At 45.0% G+C, this 22295-nt stretch overlaps 1 protein-coding gene and 1 long non-coding RNA gene across 8 annotated transcripts in view; both read right to left on the bottom strand.

The window, feature by feature from the left end:
* The window catches only part of STK31 (serine/threonine kinase 31), a 783847-nt gene that overhangs the window by 218394 nt on the left and 543158 nt on the right, over positions 1–22295 (bottom strand). For all 7 annotated transcript variants that reach the window (XM_063921681.1, XM_063921683.1, XM_063921684.1 and 4 more), the window contains one exon: positions 2573–2732. In XM_063921681.1, coding sequence (XP_063777751.1) covers positions 2573–2732 — 160 coding nt within the window. The remainder of the gene's footprint in view (positions 1–2572; positions 2733–22295) is intronic.
* Positions 19892–22054, bottom strand: LOC134927357 (uncharacterized). The gene is made up of 2 exons (XR_010177619.1): positions 21984–22054; positions 19892–20617 (listed from the first exon to the last, which is right to left on the bottom strand). It is a non-coding gene; the product is annotated as an uncharacterized LOC134927357 (long non-coding RNA).

Below are 22295 nucleotides of genomic sequence, written 5' to 3'. Positions count from 1 at the left end.
GAGCTGGGTCCCTGTGGAGATAAGGAACACTGCTCACACAAGTGACCCCGCTGCAGACAGGGCAGAGTTACAAGCAGCACACCATGTCAACAGACATCTTACACTACAGCCCACTGACCAACACCTCCACACAGACCCTAGAGAGCCCCTGGAGGGACACTGAGGAGCAGACACCAGCACAGAACACAGCAGCACAATGTGTTGGAATATGTATAAGACTTAATAGCAGAGCACCACTGGCGTGCTCCCCCCTGTCTATGACCCCCTGGTACCAGTTTTATTATCTGTAATAACGTGGGTCCTGGAGGAGCGGCGTGCATGCAGCCTTGATGATCTGCAGCAGCAGGGAAATGGCGCCTGCCCGTCGCTGGTCCTGCTCCGGGAAGCCCCGCCCCTTGCAATGGTGCGCGGTCCCCATCATAGATTATAATGGCCACATTACAACAAATATCAGAAAATGTATTGTACAGTCCACACAAAGCCTTGAGACAGTGAGCACTGCGGGGCAATAGCCCTGAGCCAGTTTGTCCACGGCGGGTACTGCAGCTCCGGGCCCATGATTGCTGAGTGACTTGCCGATAAAACTGCACCGGGGACCCGCTAACCGTGACCCCCGGTGTAACACTCACCGCACCTTGTAAATTCGGCATCTGTTAGAGGGTGGCGGCTAGCTGCTGGCGTGGGCACACATACTAACGATGTGTGATCAGGAGCTCAGTGTCCTGTCAGCTGGGATTGCAAACCATTAACCCTCAGGAGGGTGGTTCGATCCCCCCTCTAAGTCCCACGAAGCAGGTAGCCTGGTTGCCAACCAGATCTACCTGAAAATAATAAATTCAAATAAAAAATAAAGGAAACTCTCTGGACCTCCAGACACATGCACCCGGCTCCTGGGCATATTTTTCTAAACCAAGTCTGGTAGGAGGGGCATAAAGGGGAGAAGCCAGCACACACATACACACACTAAAGGTTTTAAAGTGCCAGGCTCCAGTGGACCCGATCTATACCCCATGGTACTAAAGTACAAGACCCCAGTATCCACTAGGACGTAAGGGAAATGTGTTTAAGGGCCACACTTCTCCTCAAACACTTCCACCATCACTTCCCAATATACTAACAGGGCTAACTCCAAACAGGCTCAAATCAGACAGGTTTTGCTTAAATTAGTTACGTTTACAGAATCTATTAATCCTTACACACATATACCTGTTAATAAGACAACAATTACCAGATTAATATTAAAAATATCACTCTGAAAAAGTAATGTTGCTTCACTCGATTTGGTATTGTTGTCCGATTGCTTAATATTGTCAATAGAGAATTGAATACAGGTTGAGTATCCCATATCCAAAATGTTTGGGATCAGAGATATTTTGGATATCGGATTTTTCCGTATTTTGGAATAATTGCATACCATAATGAGATATCATGGTGATGGGACCCAAGTCTAAGCACAGAATACATGTATGTTTCATATACACCTTATACACACAGCCTGAAGGTAATTTTAGCCAATATTTTAATAACTTTCTGCATTAAACAAAGTTTTTGTACATTCACACAATTCATTTATGTTTCATATGCACCTTATACAAACAACCTGAAGGTCATTTAATACAATATTTGTAATACTTTGTGTATTAAACAAAGTTTGTGTACACTGAGCCATCAGAAAACAAAGGTTTCACTATCTCAGTCGAACTCAGAAAATTCTGTATTTCAGAATATTCCGTATTTCAGAATATTTGGCTATGGGATACTCAACCTGTATATGTATTATACAGTAAATGCTTTCTCTTGGCTTGTACATCTTAAAAATGCTTGAACAGAATAACACAATATAGAGAAACAAAGATAAATACACCCACCCCAATGACAACTGGTCTGTGCCAGTGCTAATCAATAAAACACTACTTCACTATAAATTCCTCCATTCGTGACTGTCTAAAGGTCAGGCCTCCTCCAGCTACCTCCCAAATTCATTTACGGTTGCTTTTATCGACTAGTGCTTCTTTACAATCATCAGGTTAAGTGTTGTTATTCGCCAGAGTAATTGGCATGGTGTGATATCTCACAATAACGGAATATATCAAGAGATACACTATAACACACACACACATTATATATATATATATATATATATATATAAAAAAGATATATATATATATATATATATATATATTTGAAATTGTGTTTATTGAAGAGAAGAAAAGTAACACACATGTAACATTATTAATACATAACATTAAAGGCGAACAGACGAATCCACTGTCCGTATCTTATTGTGATATATTACATGTGGGATATTGCGAAACAAAATAGTATAATCCCTAATGACCCTGAAATACAGTACATCAAAATGAATCAATTATACTTATGTATGACTATATTAATAAGTGAGGTGGTAAATATCCAACGGCAAAAGACCTATCTGAAGAAGCTCAAAACGGTGGCGACCCATCGGTGAGAGTTGCCATATTATACCACGTCGTTAATCTTACCACTTTACGAATACTTTCACAGGTAATGTGATTAAAAAAGGTATATATAAATATCTTAATATTTTTCTCACCACATCTGAGCAAGCCTGGATCATTTCCTGGGAATATTTATATTCTGTCCAATTCTCCTCTAGAATATTTAAAGAGCATGGGGCAGAAACCTGTTCCTCATTTACCACTCTCGCAGCCTCTAGAAGATCATCAGCTATTGTCAGGTTTTCATTTTCACATCTGTTAAAAGAAAAAAGAAAAAAAAGAGAAGTTTTCCATGGAGTAAGGGGATCTAACAGTCTGCACGAGGGTTTCTTAACTGCAGTTGTAAGCATTTCCCAGCAGGACATATTTTCGGGATTGCAACCTAAGGTATAAACATAGGGTGGATATGTGGGTCCATTGGAGTAAATGCCCCCCCCCCCCCCCAAAATCAGGGCAAGCGCCAAATGTGTGCACCCATTGCTACTGGTTTTGACCGCTTTGCACACATCTAGCGCCAGCTGCGGTAACAATAACTGAATTTCCCCCATAGACTAATTTACCTGTTAGGGGCACATACATAGTAGTCAAAGAACTATTTGACATTAACGTACTGTATATGAAATATTGTGAATTACTGAACGGATTACTATACAATACACAAGTGTGGTACAGATGGGTCCTTTTATACTGTGACTCAAGTTGTGCCAAATAACCCCTCTCTGCACGCCAAGTCCTGTGCAACGCTGAGTTGCACAGGACCTGGCATGCAGAGAGGGGCTATCTGGCTCTTTATTTGCACGGAATGTGCGTCTTATTAGCATACATAAAATTAGAAGTGACAAAACCGCATTGCTAGCATACACAGACCACTTAATTTTACTTTGCTACATCTGCGACTAAGAATCAATCGTTCCGGGCATTTTAGGATATATTAGGACACATCTGTAATGTCGTCAAATGGAAATGTCAACATTACAGTGTGTCAATGTCAACATTTTGCAGGTGTCGACATTAATGATTTTGACATTTTAACCATGCAGTATCATCAATGTCAGAGTGAAAAAATTCTCACCAAAGCAGCTCAGTATAAATGACGTTTCCTTCATTTATGCATTAAAATTATTTCACAGCAAAACCATCAGACAAGAGCATAGTGTAAGCCAAAAAGCAAATCACATCTGAAACCTTACAGTACAAGAAAAAAAATTATAATAATAATTTAAATATCAAACATTTTAAAAGTAAGGCAAAATTTTATCCAGAAGTGCACTCATAAATAAAAACAAAGACTAAAAACACAATGACACACTAAAGCTACTTTTATGCAGTAGTGTATAATACCAACTTTTACTTTATAAGTTTTGTAGATACAGCAACCATCAATTAACTGCAATGATTGGCTTATGCTAGTTGCCAGGGAAACTGTTCTACTCAAAGAGACAATATTATTGACCTTCACTCAACATTATCTGGAATTAATCTAAGTGAATATAGGTATTACAGTACGCTCACTTTGGCTTTGAATCCCGGTGATCCTGAAGATGATTAAGTGGCAAGTTAAAACACAGTTTATTAGTTTGTATCAAAGTACCAGTGGGCCAAAACATCAATCTAAATGGTGAACATCCACAGTACTCATATAGAGTGGAAAGTTTTTAATCTTGTTCTCCTTTACCTGATGTAGTATTGACAACTAACTGAACACATACTATTCTGGTCTGTAACGCTTATCAAGTGAGAAAAATGTGCTGTACAGGTGGTTTTGAAGAGGTGCAGGATACATTGAAATCTGCAGCTCACTGTAACACACCAAAAGTGCAGCTTTTCATAGTAACAGAGGAATTCAATTGCCGGCGGGTATCTTTCTTAGCAGCCACTGGGTTTTGCTATTCAATTGGAGAGAAAATCAGACGTGTTGATTTCTATAGAAATCACTATCTTTTTTCACGAACCTCCAGAGCAAATCGTTAATCTTAAGAAAAATCACTGGGACTTGCTCTCGGAACCCCTGCAACACCCATACAGATGGCTAATTAAGCAATTGGAAGTTTCGACAGAGACCACCTGGCAGGTCTCCTCTGTTTTTTCTACGTGTCATGGTGTTTTCAGCGCTGAAACTGGATACCAAAGGGATTGGGTGTGCGCATACCCACAGTAATCCAAAATGGAACTTCAGGTACACAAGGTTTTTCACCTCGATAAACCTCATTCCCAACTGAATTCCACCCTAAGTGTTCATGTAGCTGTGTCCTCTCATCTAGCCTCTCTGCACTTTAACAGACATTCAAGTCACGTCATGCCGTATCTCGGTAGCGCTGCACGTCTTTACATGCAACTTTTTCCGTTAAAATGCATCTTAATCACAAAATGATACGAATAGGACGCACAAGCAGCTTATGCTGATTACAAGGATATGCGGCATGTCTATATTCTGTGCGTGACCATGGCTGTATCTACATACGAAATGCTACGCTACAGTGTTTTCCTAGAAAACAATAACATACCATTTCATATGCAGATACAGCCGCAGACGCACAAAGAATACAGACATGCTGCATATCATTTTAATCAGCAGAGTCTGGTTGTATGTCCTATTCTCATAGTGAATAAGACGCATATTTAGCATAAAAAGACGCCATATGCTAACAGAGTTGTACAGGACCTGTCAGCTCACTCACGTCAGTCATCTCCCGTTATGTGTCGTATTGAGGAAAGATGTATGAGGACACATCTATAGTTCAAGAGTTCTCATCTCCAGTCAACAGGTCATGTTTTGAGGATTTCTTTAACCATGCACAGGTGACCAAATCTATGTATTTTGCTGGGTCAGTAATTATCCCACCAGTTTCCAGGGACAGAAATCTCCAAAACAAGGTATGATAAACAAATAGACTGTGCTTGCATCCAGTCGTTTAAGTCAATATAATCTACACACAAAAATAAGATTTTAATTACTTACCAGTAAATCCTTTTCTCGCAGTCCGTAGAGGATACTGGGGTTCCATTTAGTACCATGGGGTATAGACGGGTCCACTAGGAGCCATGGGCACTTTAAGAATTTGATAGTGAGGGCTGGCTCCTCCCTCTATGCCCCTCCTACCAGACTCAATCTAAGAAACTGTGCCCGAGGAGAGGAACATACTTTGAGAGAAGGATAGATAAAGATAGTGGTGAGATTCCGAACCAGCACACACAAAACAGGAAAGCTATGCTAACCCAACTTTAAACAGGAACAGCAACAGCTGAACCAACAATACTTAACCAAGTAACAGTGCAGGAAGAACGAAGCACTGGGCGGATGCCCAGTATCCTCTACGGACTACGAGAAAAGGATTTACCAGTAAGTAATTAAAATTCTATTTTCTCTTACGTCCTAGAGGATACTGGGATTCCATTTAGTACCATGGGGATGTACCAGAGCTCCGAAACCGGGTGGGAGAGTGCTGAGGTTCCTGCAGAACTGATTGACCAAACTGAAGGTCCTCAGAGGCCAAAGTATCAAACTTGTAGAACTTAGCAAACGTGTTCGAACCTGACCAAGTAGCTGCTCGGCAGAGCTGTAAAGCCGAGACACCCCGGGCAGCAGCCCAGGAAGAACCCACCGACCTAGTAGAGTGGGCCTGTACAGATTTTGGAACCGGCAAACCTGTCATGGAATAAGCATGCTGGATAGTGAGCCTGATCCAGCGTGCAATTGTCTGCTTTGAAGCAGGACACCCAATTTTATTGGGATCATATAGAAGGAACAGCGAATCAGATTTCCTGTGACGAGCTGTCCTCTTTACGTATACCTTCAAAGCCCTCACAACATCTAAAGACTCTGAAATAGCAGAAGTGTCGGTGATAACCAGAACCACAATAGGTTGGTTGATGTGAAACGCAGACACCACTTTCGGAAGAAATTGCTGACGAGTTCTGAGTTCAACTCTGTCCTGATGAAAAATTAAATAGGGGCTCTTGTGAGACAAAGCCCCCAGCTCAGACACACGTCTTGCTGAAGCCAAGGCCAACAGTGTGACGGTCTTCCACATAAGATATTTTACGTCCACATCCTGTAATGGTTCAAACCAGTCCGACTGGAGGAACTGCAGCACCAAATTGAGATTCCAAGGTGCCGTGGGAGGCACAAAGGGAGGATGGATGCGCAGAACCCCTTTCAAAAACGTCTGGACATCAGGGAGAGAAGCCAATTGATTCTGAAAGAAAATGGACAAGGCGAAATCTGGACTTTTATGGAGGCTAGAAGTAGGCCCACATCCACCCCTGCCTGCAGAAAAAGCAAGAAACGTCCCAGGTGAAATTCCACAGCAGAACAAGTTCTGCTCGCACACCGAGAGACGTATTTCTTCCAAATACAGTGGTAATGTTGCGACATTACCCCCTTCCTGGCTTGGATCATAGTCGTGACAACTTTGTTAGGGATCCCTCTTCTGGCTAGATTCAGCCGTTCAACTTCCATGACGTCAAACGTAGCTGCGGTAAGTCCTGATAGACGAACGGGCCCTGTTGCAGAAGATCCTCGCAAAGAGGTAGAGGCCACAGATCTTCGAGGAGCATCTCCAGAAGGTCAGCATACCAGGCCCTTCAGTCGATGAGTATTGCTTGAAGCTTTTCCCTTTTTATTCCTTTGAGAATTCTTGGGATCGGAGGAAGTGGAGGAAACACGTACACCATCTGATAGACCCATGGAGTCGTCAGAGCGTCTACTGCTACTCCCTGTGGGTCTCTTGAGCTTCTTGTTGAGACGAGGGGCCATCATGTCTATTTGTGGATATCCCAACTGACGTTTCAAGCACCTGAACACTTCCGGGTGAAGGCCCCGAGTGCAGGTCGTGTCTGCTGAGGAAGTCTACTTCCCAGTTGCCTACTACTGGAATGAAAACCGCTAACAACGCCACAGCGTTTTTTTTGGATCAGAGGAGAATTCTTGACACCTCTGACATTGTTACTCTGTTTTTCGCTCCACCCTGTCTGTTTATGTACGTTACTGCCGTCACATTGTCCGACTGGACCTGAATGGCCCGATCTTGAAGAAGATAAGAAGCCTGCAGAAGGGCGTTGTATATGGCCCTGAGTTCCAGAATGTTGATTGGAAGGATGACTTCCTGACTTGACCATCTTCCTTGAAACTGCACCACCTGGGTGACTGCTCCCCAACATCTGAGGCTTGCATCCGTGGTTAACAGGATCCAGTCCTGAATTTCGAACCTCCGACGAGGTGAGAAATCTGTAGCCACCACAGAAGGGAGATCCTCGCTTTTGGCGACAGACGGATCCTCTGGTGCATGTGAAGATGCGATCCGGACCATTTCTCAATTAGGTTACATGACCATTTAGCAATGGCTTTTGTGATCCACGCACATGCAATAGTGGGTCTCAGGGCCACCCCAGCAGCTGTATACAAGGATTTGAGTGTAGTCTCAATTTTACGATCAGCCGTATCTTTTAGGGAGGCTGCACCAGGGACAGGCAATACAATTTTATATGACAGCCTAGAAACTGATGCGTCCACTATCGGTGGATTTTCCCATTTCTTCCTATCCTCCAGAGGAAAAGGAAAAGAAGAGAGCAACCTGTTAGGTGTGGCGGCGTGCTGCAGGAATGTACGCTCACCGTGGTGGGGCTTGCAAATAGTTCCCTCAGGAGCTCAGTGTCCTGTCAGCGGGAAACGGGACAATTAACCCTTCAAGACGTTGGGCCTCCCGCCTCCGCCCCCCCCCCCCCCCAGGTTCAAAAGAGCATATTGAGTGGTTATTGTTCTGCTCAGCACATTTCTGTACCACTTCTGCTTTCATCGGGAGCTTCTCTACTCTCTCAGGTAGGAGTAGTAGGTAGTCCACAAATTTATTTTATGCATTAGTTAATTAATAATCAGATGTTAAAAACATTTCAAATGTGATCTTATAATATCTATACATGCTCATGAACATTTCAGACTATGGGGTTGATTCCATTCAACGCGATGTGAATAGAACTGGCATGTGGTTCCGGAGCTATCCAATTCAGCACACTATTATGTTGGAGAAGGCTGGTACTAGCGCCTTAAACCTGGTATTTAGTCGAACTGGAATTCTCTGACTTTAGTGCACAGCTGCGATGCGGTTTGTGCTCTGGGACCACATTCCTGCCGTTATTCACATTGCAATGAATAGAATCAACCCCAATGTTACTAAATGCAACAGTGTAATACAATGTAACAAAATATTTGCATAAAATGGGATTTATGGTCTTACCTTGATAAATCCATTTCAGTGAGTTCATTTGGGCACAGGAGCTTTATGCTGGGTATAGGATGGCTGGGAGCGAGGTCGGCACCAAAGGGGTTACTGTTAAGTACCCAGCAGGCCTTGCTTCCCTCCAATATACCCCGCCAGTTTTAATAGCAATACCAAGGCAGGAATGGGCAGGAAGAGGAAGGAAGGACACATCACACAGAAATATACTGAGAAGATGAACGGCTACTCACCACCAACAGAAGAAACCCAGTCCTGCAAGACAGGTGCGTCAGGGTGGGCATCCTGTGCCCTCTATGGACTCAAATAAATGGATTTATCAAGGCAAGACCATAAATCCCATTTTCTATTTCGTCCTCTAGGGGGCACAGGAGCTGTATGCTAAGACGTCCGAAAGCTGTCCCTTTAAGGGCGGGGACGCTCCTGGACCGCGCTTTGGACCCTATGCCCGAAGGCTGCGTCATCGAACACAAAGGTGTCAAACGCATAGAACTTTATGAAAGTCTGGGCAGAAGACCATGTGGCCGCTTTGCAAAACTGTTCGGCCGAGGCCCCACGATGCCCCCCCAATACGTGTGGAATGGGCCTTTATCCCCTTGGGGGTAGTAAGGTGTAACGCCGAATAGGCGTGTTGAATAGTCAATCAGAGCCACCTGGCCTTGGTCTGTTTAGACGTCGGCCAGCCCCGTTTGAGAGAATCTGACAAGACAAAAGTGGGAATTCGAGAAACGGAAGTCCCTAGTCTTGTCAATATAAATACGGAGGGCGCGCACCACATCCAAGGAAGCCTCCTCCAGAGATGCGGCCCTCAGGGCAGGTACCACTATTTCCTGATACAGGTGAAATCCTGATACCACCTGAGGAAGGAATCCTGCGCGTGTACGCAAGACCGCCCTATCCGGGTGAAACACCAGGTAGGGCAAATGCCAGGACAAAGTACAAAGATCTGAGACCCTACGGGCCGAAGATATGGTGAAGAGGAACAAGGTCTTCCAGGTAAGTCCAACGGAGCAGACTGCAACACTTTTAGCGCCAAGGAGAGATCACAAGGAGCAACTGGAGCCACAAAGGGTAGCTGGACATGAAGTACTCCCTGTAGAAATGTGCGCACATCCGGTAAAGAAGCTAACTGCTTCTGATACAGCACGGAAAGGGGCGACACCTTTCAGGTACAACAAACGGAGACCTAGGTCTAAACCCGACTGAAGGAAGGCCAGAAGTTGGGCTAGACGAAAGGACCGAGGATTAAACTGTCGAAAAGTGCACCATGCAAAATAGGTTATCCAAATGCGATGGTATACCGTAGCTGACGATGTCCTTCTTGCCTTGATCAGAGTCCTGGAAAAAACTTTTTCTTCAGGACGGATGTCTCAACAGCCACCTCGTCAAAGCGAGGCGGTTGAGATCCGGAGGAAGACAGGGGCCCTGCGGGACTGGAGCTCTGGAAGCAAGGGGAGACGCCAAGGTGCGTCTATGGACAAGCTGAGGTAATCTGCATACCACAGGCGACAGGGCCAATCTGGGACCACCAGGATCATTGTTCCTCCTTCTTGCTTGAATTTTCGAACTACCCAGAGTATCAGGGAGATCAGAGGAAAGACGTACACCAGGGAAAAACGTCCAATGAGCTGTTAGCGCATCCACCAGAAACGCTTCTGGATCTCGTGTGTGGGAGCCGAACCTGCTGACCTGTCTGTTGTGACGCAATGACATGAGGTCTATGTCTGGCATCCCCCACCGGGAGACCAACATCTTGAACACTGCTGCATGGAGCATCTATTCGCCCAAGTGCACGTAATGACTTAGGAAATCTGCTTCCCAGTTGAGCATGCAGGGGATGAACACAGCTGACAGAGCCAGAAGGTGTTGTTCCGCCTAGAGGAAAATCTTGGTGACTTCCTGCATGACACAATGACTGCAAGTGCCTCCTTGGCAGTTGATGTAAGCAACGGCTGTCGCGTTGTCTGACTAAACTTTGACCGTCCAGTCTTTCAGGAGAAACTGAGCTGACTTTAACGTCCGGAGGATTGCTCTCAATACCAACACATTGATCGGAAGAGTACTTTGTCGAGAGGACCAGCGACCTTGGAACGTGTGAGTTCCTGGGACCCCCCCCCCCATCCCCGGAGACTGGCATCCGTGGTGACCAAGGTCCAGTCTTGTATCCAAAAGGGGCGTCCCTTGTACAGATTGGTACCTAGGAGCCGCCATGTTAATGACTGCCGAACCTCCAGAGAGAGGAGTATGGTTTGAGACCAAATGTGGAGAGAGGTACCTTCCCTCTTGCGAAGAACATCCAACTGCACTGGACGAGAGTGGAACTGAAACCACAAGACATTGTTTAAAAACTAGCGCTTCTAAAAGGTGTCAAAACCTAAGAATAAACTGCTTCATCCAGATCAGTGGTCAGGTGATCCCACGCAATGAGAAAGACACTCACATTAGAATTCTATCTCGCTCTCACATAAAGGTACCTTTAACCAGTGGAAGCAGATGGCCGCTCGTCAGGATTAGCAGGCTTTACATTTACATTAAAATTATGTCGCGAGCGCACCAAAAGGTATCTTTTAATCACCGGCACATGTGGACAGGAGACAGGCAACCCGATGCACTTCACAATCATAATGGTTTATTCATCCAATAAAACAAGTAAGAAAAGTTCAAAATAAAACCGGATTCAGACCCGCATCATAGGAACGAGGGATAATGCCGCAATGTTGTAGTGTAGTTTCCTGTTCGGATGGAAGTGCCGCAGTGGTCGTCCCGTGGTGGGTATAAATCCGTCACAATGTTAACTTCAACGCGTTTCGGGGATTACCCTTTGTCAAGAACTGAGCGTACTCCACCATGTCGAAGGCCGCCACCATTGAGCCCAGCACACGAATGCAGGCATGGACGGATAATGTACGATCTTGGCCCGCGGCAGAAACACGTCGTACCCTGGAATCCAAAAACGCACCTAAATGAAGGATTGTTTGCGAGGGCGTCAAAGACAATTTTTTCCAATTCATCCTCCAGCTGTGTGATTGTAGGATCTCCACTGCTGACTGTAGCTGCAAGGAGCGGCCTTCCTGGGACTGATTCAGAAGACGGAGGTCATCCAAGTAAGGTAGGATACAAATTCCTTGGTATCTCATGTGCGCAGTAATAACCGCCATGATCTTTGTGAAAACGTTCAGAGCCGCGGAGATTTCGAACGGTAAAGCTCGAAACTGGAAGTGATCTTCCTTCACTGCGAACCTGAGAAACCGTTGGTGGCTTAGCCGAATTGGCACATGAAGATATGCATCCTGGATATCAAGCGATGCCATACAGTCTCCCAGCTGCAGAACCAGTATGATGGATCATAGAGACTCCATTTGGAATTTGGGAACCCGTAGGAAAACGTTCACCTTTTTGAGGTTTAGAATCGGTTGAAAAGAACTGTCCGGTTTCCGAAAAAGAAAGAGCGAGATGTAGAAGCCTTGTCCTCTTTGATCCCTCGGCATCGGGAAAATGACGTTGGAGGCCAGTAGGGAGCCGACCAACCTTTGTAGAGCTTCTGACTCACCGGGATTCCCCAGAAGCCCCGTGGTGAAAAATGTTGTTGGAGGCCGGTGCAGGAACGTCAGAGCATATCTTTGAGACACAACGTCTCTGACCCAAGCGTCTTTCGTGATATCGGACCATCGAGGCGCAAAAGACAGAAGTTCGGCCCACTACCCTGGGGTCTCCGGGAGGCCCACCCCGTCACACTGCAGGCTTGTCTGCAGGTTTTGAGGTTGGGCATCTGGTAGCCCATGGTTTAGTACAGGGCTTGGAGCCTTTTGTGGGGTATTGGCATCTAGAGGTGGCTTGACCTTTGGCCCTTCCTTGTGGGTGAAAGGAGCGAAATTAAGTCTTGGACCTAGGGGCCGCTGACGACGGACGACCATTTTAAAAGTTGCTAGAGACGTCACAGTTTTGTCCAATTCTTGGCCAAACAGGGTATCTCCCACATACGGAAGAACCTCAAGAGAGTTCTTGGAGGCGGCTTCTGCCCTCCATGAACGGAGCCACAGAGAGCACCTGGCTACCGTAGAAGCCGAAACTTTAGAAGTGAGGACTGCTGTATCCATAGTGCCTGATAGGTATTCTCTTTCTGAATGTTGCCCACCAGAACCAATAAGTGCTTCCTACTGACGTTGGACGACTAGCCCTGCTGCAGCTGTTCTGTCCAACTACTGACTGCTTTTGTTACCCAGGCCGATGCCAGGGCCGGTCTGGTAATAGCCCCAGCATGTGTATATGCTGTCTTAAAAAAAGTGTCCACCTTTCGAGCCATAGGGTCTTTAAGTGAAGAGGTATCTGGAATGAGAAGCACTGATGAACGTATGAGGCGCGCCACGTGGACTTTCTCACACTTGGATCTATCCTTAGACAGGAACGGATAAAAGGAGTTACACATCTTAGAAAGTTTGAAACTCTTGTCTGACTTCACCCATGTCAACTCCAGCATGTCCTCTAACTGTGCTGAAGAGGGAAAAGGAGATTTATGGTAAGAACTTACCTTTGTTAAATCTTTCTGCGAGGTACACTGGGTTCCACAGGGATAACATCAGGGTGTAGAGTTGAATCTTGATCCGAGGCACCAACAGGCTAAAAGCTTTGACTGTTCCCAGGATACATAGCGCCGCCTCCTCTATAACCCCACCTCCGTTCACAAGAGCTCAGTTTTGTTAACCAGTTCAATGCAGTAGCAGGTAAAAGACGACAACAGTTAGTAGCCACATAAACCACATTCTCACGACAGGAGAAGGTATCAGCGGCTAATGCCATACAAACCCAAAGAAGCTAAGTGCGTCAGGGTAGGCGCCCTGTGGAACCCAGTGTACCTCGTTGAAAGAGATTTAACAAAGGTAAGTTCTTATCATAAATCTCCTTTTCTGCAGTGGGCTACACTGGAGTTCCACAGGGATAACATCAGGGAAGTCCTAAAGCAGTTTCTCATGGGAGGGGACGCAGTGTAGCGGGCACAATAACCCGGCGTCCAAACGAGGCATCCTGGGAGGCGGAAGTATCTTAGGCATAGAACCTTATGAACGTTTTCACTGAGGACCACGTAGCCGCCTTGCACAATTGCTCAAGGATTGCACCACGGCGGGCCGCCCAAGAAAGTCCAACAGACAGAGTAGAATGGGCTTTGATGGTAGCAGGAGCTGGAAGGACAGTCTGTACATAAGCATGTGCAATCACCAGTCTAATCCATCTGGCCAAGGTCTGCTTATTTGCAGGCCAGCCACGTTTGTGAAAACCAAAAAGGACAAAGAGAGAATCAGATCTCCTAAGGGAGGCGGTTCTCTTCACATAGATACAGCCAGCAAGAACAAAGCCACTTAAGGTCCACAGACTCAAGAGGTTAAAACAAAGACTCTTGAAAGGCGTCCAGAACAACCAACAAATCCCAAGGAGTCGCAGGCGGAACATAGGGAGGTTGAATCCGTAAAACACCCCGAGTGAATGTATGAACATCAGGGAGAGTCGCAATTTTTCTCTGAAACCATATCGACAAGGCAGAAATATGAACCTTGAGGGAGGCCAGACGAAGGCCTAAGTCCATGCCCTGTTGCAGGAAAGCCAAAAGATTGGCAATACTGAACTTGAATGCATCATAATTCTTAGCAGTACAACATGTGAAGTAAGAATTCCAGACCCTATAATAAAACAGAGCAGAAGCCGGTTTACGGGCCTTTAACATAGTTTGAATGACCGCCTCAGAAAATCCTTTGGCCCTCAGTACGGAAGCTTCAAGAGCCACGCTGTCAAAGCCAGCAGAGTCAAATCCTGGTAGACACAAGGGCCCTGAACGAGGAGGTCTGGGCGTTGCGGAAGTAGAAGAGAACGCTCTATCGAGAGACCCTGCAGGTCTGAGAACCAATGCCGTCTGGGCCACGCTGGAGCGATCAGAAGTAGTACTCCTCCTTCTTGCTTGAACTTCCTTATCACCCTGGGCAGAAGTGATATCGGAGAGAACACGTACGGCAGCCGAAAGTTCAATGGAGTTGCCAGTGCGTCCACTGCTGCTTGAGGATCCCTTGTCCTTGCTCCGAAGACCGGTACCTTGTGATTGTGTCGAGACACCATCAGATCTACATCTAGTAGGCCCCACTTGTCCACTAGGAGTTGAAAGACTTTCGGATGAAGACTCTACTCTCCGGCGTGTACGTCCTGACGTCGCTTCCCAGTTGAGGACTCCCGGAATGAACACTGCCGATATGGCTGGCAGATGGCGTTCCGCCCAACGAAGGATTTTTGATACTTCCATCATTGATATGCGGCTTTGAGTGCCGCCTTGATTTATGTACGCCATCGTGGTGGTGTTGTCTGACTGTACTTGAACAGGCCTATTCTGTACTAAAGGCAGGGCTAGTGTCAACTCATTGAACACTGCCCGCAATTCCAGAATGTTTATCGGGAAGAGAAATTCCTCCCTGGTCCACCGACCCTGAAGAGTGTGTTGCTCCATCACCGCGCCCCAGCCCCGCAGACTGGCATCCGTCGTCAGAAGGACCCAGTTGGAGATCCAGAAGGGACGACCTCTGCTCAGTTGCTAGTCCAGTAGCCACCAGCTTAGTGACAAGCGGACCTCCGAAGTCAAAGAGATTATCTGAGTCCTGATCCGGTGAGGTAGGCCGTCCCACTTGGAGAGGGCATGAATAAAATTGAGCGTACTCCACTATGTCGAAAGCAGACACCATGAGGCTTAGTACTTGCAGTTCCAGATGACGAAGGAGAACTTCCGGAGAGTTTGCCAGGATCAACAAGTCGTCCAGATACGTCAGGATCCTGATACCCTGACGGCGGAGTAGAGCCATCATGACCTTGGTGAAGACCCTTGGAGCCGTGGTCAGACCAAAAACTAAGGCCTGGAATTGAAAATGTTGGTTGCCAATAGCAAACCGCAGGTATTGCTGATGCGACACTGCAAAAGGTATATGCAGATATGCATCCTGAATGTCCAGGGATACCATATAGTCCTTGGGCTCCAAAGCCAGAATAATAGAGCGAAGAGTTTCCATACAGAATTTTGAAACTCTCACAAATTTGTTCAAAGACTTGAGGTTGAGAATGGGTCGGGAAGATCCATTCGGCTTCAGAACTAGGAACAGCGTTGAATAGTACCCCCTGCCTCTCTGAGTTAGAGGCACCGGCACTATCACTCCCGTGTCCAGGAGGGATTGTACCACCAGATGGAGTTTTTTTGCCAAAGGGACGTTTGTTGAGCAAAACTGGCGAGGGAAATGTTTCATGAAAGAGATGGCGTATCCGTGAGCGACGACTTCCCTTACCAAGGCGTCTGAAGTGGTCTGTAACCATACCTGAGCAAACTACAGAAGTCGGCCTCCCACCCTGGAATCCCCCAGAGTGAGGCCCACCCCGTCATGCCGCAGGCTTGTCTGTTTTGGAAGCAGGCTGACAGACAGCCCAGGCACGCTATGATTTGGGCTTAGTGGATTTGGAAGTGCGAGCCTGTTTCAGGTACGCCTGACCCTTTGCTTTACCTGGAGGTCAAAAGGAACGAAAGGAAGTACTCTTAAGGCCCATACACACTGGGCAATTTTGAGCTGAAAGCAGCTCACATTTGGTGTTTTGAGCTGCTTACAGCTCAAAGCCGCCCAGTGTGTATGACCAAACGATGAGCGTTGATGCGAGCTCCCGCTTCATCGCTGGCGGCCGCGTTCATCTACTGGTATTACCAGTAGATAAACGGCGGGGTGAGCGGCTTTCCATAACGTCCTGCTATGGAAAGCCGCTCACCCCCGCTGACATCGCTGGGCAGCGGGGAAAAGCGCTCGGTGTGTATGCACCAAGCGCTTTTCAGCCCAGCGATATCAGCGATCATCGCTGTACATACACGCTGGGCAAAAATGACCAGTGTGTATGGACCTTTAGCCTTCGGAGCTGAAGGAGTAGTACTAGGTAGACATGCAGTTTTAGCAGATCCTAAGTCAGCAACAATCTTATTTAGGTCTTCCCCAAAAATAATGTTTCCCTTAAAAGGGATCACCTCCGAGGTCTTTTTAGAGTCCAGATCTATAGACCAGGACCGCAACCAGAGGATCCGGCGAGACCGAATAGACGTAGTAGACGCTTTGGCTGCCAGGATACCTGCATCAGATGCCGCCTCCTGTATCTAATGAGAGGCTGTAATAATGTATGAAAGACACTGTCTAGCATTATCAGGAAAATTAGACAGTAGTTCCGCTTCAACTTCCTGAACCCAGGCCTCTATGACTTTAGCAGCCCAAGAGGCCGCAATAGTAGGCCTATGCACAGCTCCAGTAAGCGTGTAAATAGATTTCAAGCAACCCTCCACTCGTTTATCCGTCGGTTCCTTCAAAGAGGTAACGGTAGTGACAGGCAGAGCAGATGACACCACCAAACGTGCGACTTTTGAGTCCCCCTGGCGGCGGTGTTTCACAATTTTTACTTAACTCTGCAGCGAGGGGATAACGAGCTAGCATCTTCTTAGACAGAGAATTTCTGTCCTGGATACTCCCAGGATTCCTGACGTATGTCAACCAAATGTTCAGAATGGGGTAAAACCGATTTAGTAACCTTCTGACGCTTAAACTTATCTGGTTTCTTAGAGGTAGGCTGGGGGTTCTTCGTCATCATCAATTTGAAGAATCAGCCTGTAAGCCTCCAAAAGATCAGGAACATCCACCTGTGTAGTGGAATTACTGATGAGGTTGACATAACACCATATCCTATTCACCACAGGCCCATGGACCCCCCAACCAACTACCCTTATCGCCCACCCATGCAGTATGCGAAGGCAAATATTTCGCAACCCCAAACATATTATGCGCCGGGACCCCCAAATCCCACCACATCCACTCACACCAGCACTTAGTCCAGTGGTGTCTACTTAGAATTGCTGAGTGCACAGTTCACCCCACCGGATGCTGGCCCTTTTTTTAATACTTAATTTTTTGAAAATTATTTTTTTATATCGGTTTTTTAGTATTGTTTGAAAAATTGTTCTAGATATTCTCTTTGAAGTGCTTGTACCATGATAATTTTCATTTTGGACATTGCTCCACAATGTTGGTTTGTTTAGCTCATGGTCCTGGACTTCTGATCATTGCGATGTCCGTTCTAGTTGTGTTCCTATACAAACCACTGTTCTGTATTTTTGCATCTTGTTCCATTTACCCATGTTAAGTTTGCATCACTGCAAAAACCTCTGCGGTCCCAATGGATTGTTCAATGCCTGATTCCTACAGTATATATTCTGTTGCGATAGTCCTTGACACTGAGGGGGTCATTCCGAGTTGATCGCTCGCTAGCAGTTAATAAGCAGCCGTGCAAACACATTGCCACCACCCACTGGGAAGTGTATTTTCACTTTGAAGAAGTGCGAACGCTTGTGCAGCAGAGTGCCTGCAAAATATTTTTGTGCAAAACAAGACCAGCCCTGTAGTTACTCTTCGTGTGCGTTGATTCTAACAACGGAGGGACGGCTTTTGACGTCACACACTCGCCCAGCCACACCTGCATTTTTTCTGCCACGGCTGCGTTTTACCAAACACTCCCTGAAAATAGTCAGTTGCCACCCAGAAACGCCCACTTCGTGTCAATCTTCCTGGGTTCAGCCGTGCGACAGGAATGTTCATTAGACTCTATGCAAACCCACGATGCTCATTGTACCTGTACGACGCGCCTGATCACTGCGAACAACGGCAGCTAGCGATCAACACGGAATGACCCCCATAGGCACTTGTTGGCCTCATACAAGCAAAAAATCCAGACCAGAAATCGTTATTTTTTAAAGTCAATATTTTGCACAAAAAAAAATTGTTCGGAGTGTTTTCTTGAGATAGAATCATGTTAATAATGGTTGATTGTATATTTGATTAAAGTATCTAAATTGAATTAATGATGTAATGCATTGTTGAAAAATGCAGAAAGCCCACAAGGGGACTTGGCAGTGTTTACCCACAAATGTTTGGAGGAGGGTGGTAGTAGAAATGACTTTTTGGTTTTAAGGTTTATCTTTTAAGGACCTTTAGGTATATCCATGGCTCAGCACAGATGGTTAAATCAAACTGACTGATGTGCTAATTAAGTAACCTATTGGCAAACATGGATAAACTTAAAACCTGTACTGTTGGGGTGACTTGAGGACTGCATTTGAGAACCTCTGGTATAGGTTTAGGGATTAATTTATAGGTATTTGCATCTATTATGAAATGGATTACTTATGAGTTGCTAAATGTACAATGGGGTATATGCAATTCCGGGCGAATTGCGGCAATTTTTCGCCCGTTTTTAAATTCGACACAATTCAACTGTCGAATTCCGGCCGGCGGGTGCCGGAATTCGACATATTCAATAAAAAACGGATTCGACAGTCCCGCTGTCGAAAAACGGACCAATTGACGGATTTTGAATCGACTTTTCAGATGGTACAAAAAACACGAAAAAAAATGCGCGGGGTCCCATTCCATAAAAAAAAAAAAAAAAAAAAAATATATATATATATATATATATTTTTAAAAAAATATATAAATAATACTTGTGCCTCCTAAATAGACAAACCAAGTACCTAATCCCTTCTAATATAAATAAATATGCTGTTAGCAATAAAAAAAAACCACAAAAAAAAAAGTTTAAATTTTTTATTACATTCCGCCAGCAAAGTGAGGCGGATTGAAAATGACGAATTTACTGTCAAAAAGCACGGTTGTCGAATTTACATTCTTCAATTGAATACACTTTTGTCGAAAAGCCGCATTTGTACCATTGCAGAAATGTCGAATTTGTCAAATGTCGAATTTCAAAAAGTCGAATTTGAAAAGTCCGTTTTTTATTGACGAAAAGTACTGTATTGCATTGTCCAATTTTATTTTTGGGCGAAAAAGTCCAGCTTTTCGACATTTTCGGGAATTCGACCGCAATTGCATATACCCCAATATGTGTTATCGAGTGTGGAAAACCCATATCAGTCAAGCGACCACCGCCGGTAAATGTGGGCTGACAACAGGTCGGAACTCCCTCATTCAGGCAATTTGGAGGAGAATAATTTATGACACATAATCTGTAAAATAAATTAAAAAAATTGTCACTACATCAGAATTTAAAAATGTAAACCATTACCATAAATTTAGAGTAATACATAATACATTGTATGGACCAATAAGCAATTATTGTGCAAAATATGGTGAAACCAAACATCTTTATTTTGCAGACATTTTTGCAAATTTATAAAGACCTTGAAAATGTTTAAAATTTAAAAACCAACAATCAGGTTCATTTGAAAGAATCAGGCAATAGCGCTGGCTTGCCAAGACACTGCCCCAATCCCAATAAAGTAAGCAAGATATTGTTCATGGACCAATTTTGCTTTGATAGTAGCACCATGAGAGGACATGGCTCTTTCCAAATTTTCTAGAGGGGCCACGGACACATTCGTCTCCATTGGTTCAGGGTCATTTGAGGTTGCTGTTGGCCTGGTTTGAGTGGTCTTGCACCTCAAGTAATTATGTAGCGCTCAACAAGCCAACACAACTGCATCAATTTTTTCCACTTTTAAATCGATTGTCGTACAAAATATCCTAAAACGACTGCACAGAATTCCGAATGTGTTCTTGACAATGCGGCAGGCTTGGGAAAGTCTACAATTAAAAAACATGTTTCTCTTCATTAAGAGCCCTTTGTGGAAAAGGTTTCAGGATGTTCCTCCAGAGCAAATTCCTCATGCGCAACAAAGACGAAGTTCATGCCATGCTTAAGAGTCTTCTGCCTTTGGCAAATGCAGTCTACCATCCTTCAGCCCGGCAAAGAACTCAGTATCCTTAAAGGTTCCCCCATCAGAGGGTCGCCCAAATTCCAACGATCAAATTGTTCGGCAACCATCATCCAGTCTCGTGTGTTTTGAGGAAACTGGAAAGGAAAGGAATAAATATGATTAGCTATGCATGTGACTGAAATTTGTATATCTAACCTTAAAAATTGACAACCAGTATATCTACAAAAGTGAGAACAAACAGGAGCACTGAGGACAGGTAAATTACACAATAGGCTAAATACCACAATAAATTCCAAAAAATTAACACATTAAACTTATACCCCTTTTACACTGCCGCCTTCTAACATGGGTTATTACACATAAGCGTGCATAACCCGTGTTGCTGTGCAGTGTAAATGGGCCTAGTTGGAATAATCCCGGTCGAGTGAACCGGTATTCCAACTCAGGTAGCTTGCAGGGTTGAACACAGGTTCAACCCAGCTAGCTGTGCTGTGTAAACGGGAGCCGGGTTGCATCAACCCAGCTCCCGTTCATAGTGAATATACAGGCGGTGTTTCGAGATCATGTGATCTCCAAGCGCCATCACCCAGCAATATGCTGTGTTGAAGACAGCAGTGGGAAGGACCTGAGGCGAGTCACAGCTGGGTATCATCCGGCTCAGGCTCCCGGCTGTGAACCACCCCAGCTGGTGTAAAAGTGGATTTAACAATAAGTATGGTGTTGCATAACATACAAAACTGTCTTCAAATAATGAAATTCAAAAACTCCCCCAAAAAAAAAAATTAATGAAACAACACCTCCTTGCAAACATTTAAAAAGGTAATATATGAAATTCCTACAGTCAGCTAAAATGGTATTGGATCATAATGATATACCAGCAGCCTGGAATTGTGTGACTGATTGACATTTGTCTGCAATGCAGAAACTGACAGCAGTACAGCACAGAGACATAAAAGATTTTCCGCATTTTGCTAAAATTTTAGTCAGGGCCCCTTTTTGGAACATCAATGCTACACATGAGTGCAAATTTCAACAGCATGCACAAGTACAGTGTACAGGGACTGACCTGACAACAAACAGGTATGTGTGCCCCACACCCCTGTGTTCATTCTGCCACCTCCACACAATGCCACCGTTATACAACCTAAAATAAGTAAAATCACCCACAGAGTGAGAATAGTTTAAGGGTAGGTAAGCTGAAAGATGCATTTCAAATGCACACAGAAATCACATGCCTGGTATCAACAACATCAGGAAAGCCACACAGCTAAAACAGCAGCAAATAATACCCAATTCATAAAAAAATGTACTTACAGTAATTGAGCAAATACCCCCCACCCCAGAGAAAAACACTATAGTGCCTTATAATTTACATGAGAACCCCCCCCATTTACCTCAGCTTACAGTACCTTGCTCAAAACTGACCAAATTTATAAACCTAGACACTAGCCCCCCCCCCCCATTAAAAAATAAAGAATTTAAAACATCACAAGTTCTTACCTTAAAATACTTTATTTTCAGGACATTGTATAATGGCCGGCAGGTTTCAGGTATGATCTTTCCCAAAGCCTGAGGGGATATGAGAGTAGTGAATTTCAAATCCTCAAACGATCTCCCTGTAGCCAGATAGCGCAGGGTGGCCACCAGCCGGTCCTGCACAGAAATAGCTCGCCGCATGTTGGTGTTTTGTTTCTCAATGAGGGGTTTCACCAGTCGCAGTAACTCCTGGAACATACCCTCATCCATCTGTAGGAAATTGCGGTAATCCTGCGAATTGTTCTCCTGCAACTCTTGAAGCAGTGGCATGTGAGA

Source organism: Pseudophryne corroboree, chromosome 5 (genome assembly GCF_028390025.1).
Source record: "Pseudophryne corroboree isolate aPseCor3 chromosome 5, aPseCor3.hap2, whole genome shotgun sequence".
NCBI classification, from domain to species: domain Eukaryota; kingdom Metazoa; phylum Chordata; class Amphibia; order Anura; family Myobatrachidae; genus Pseudophryne; species Pseudophryne corroboree.
This window is presented reverse-complemented; position numbering and strand designations above follow the sequence as displayed.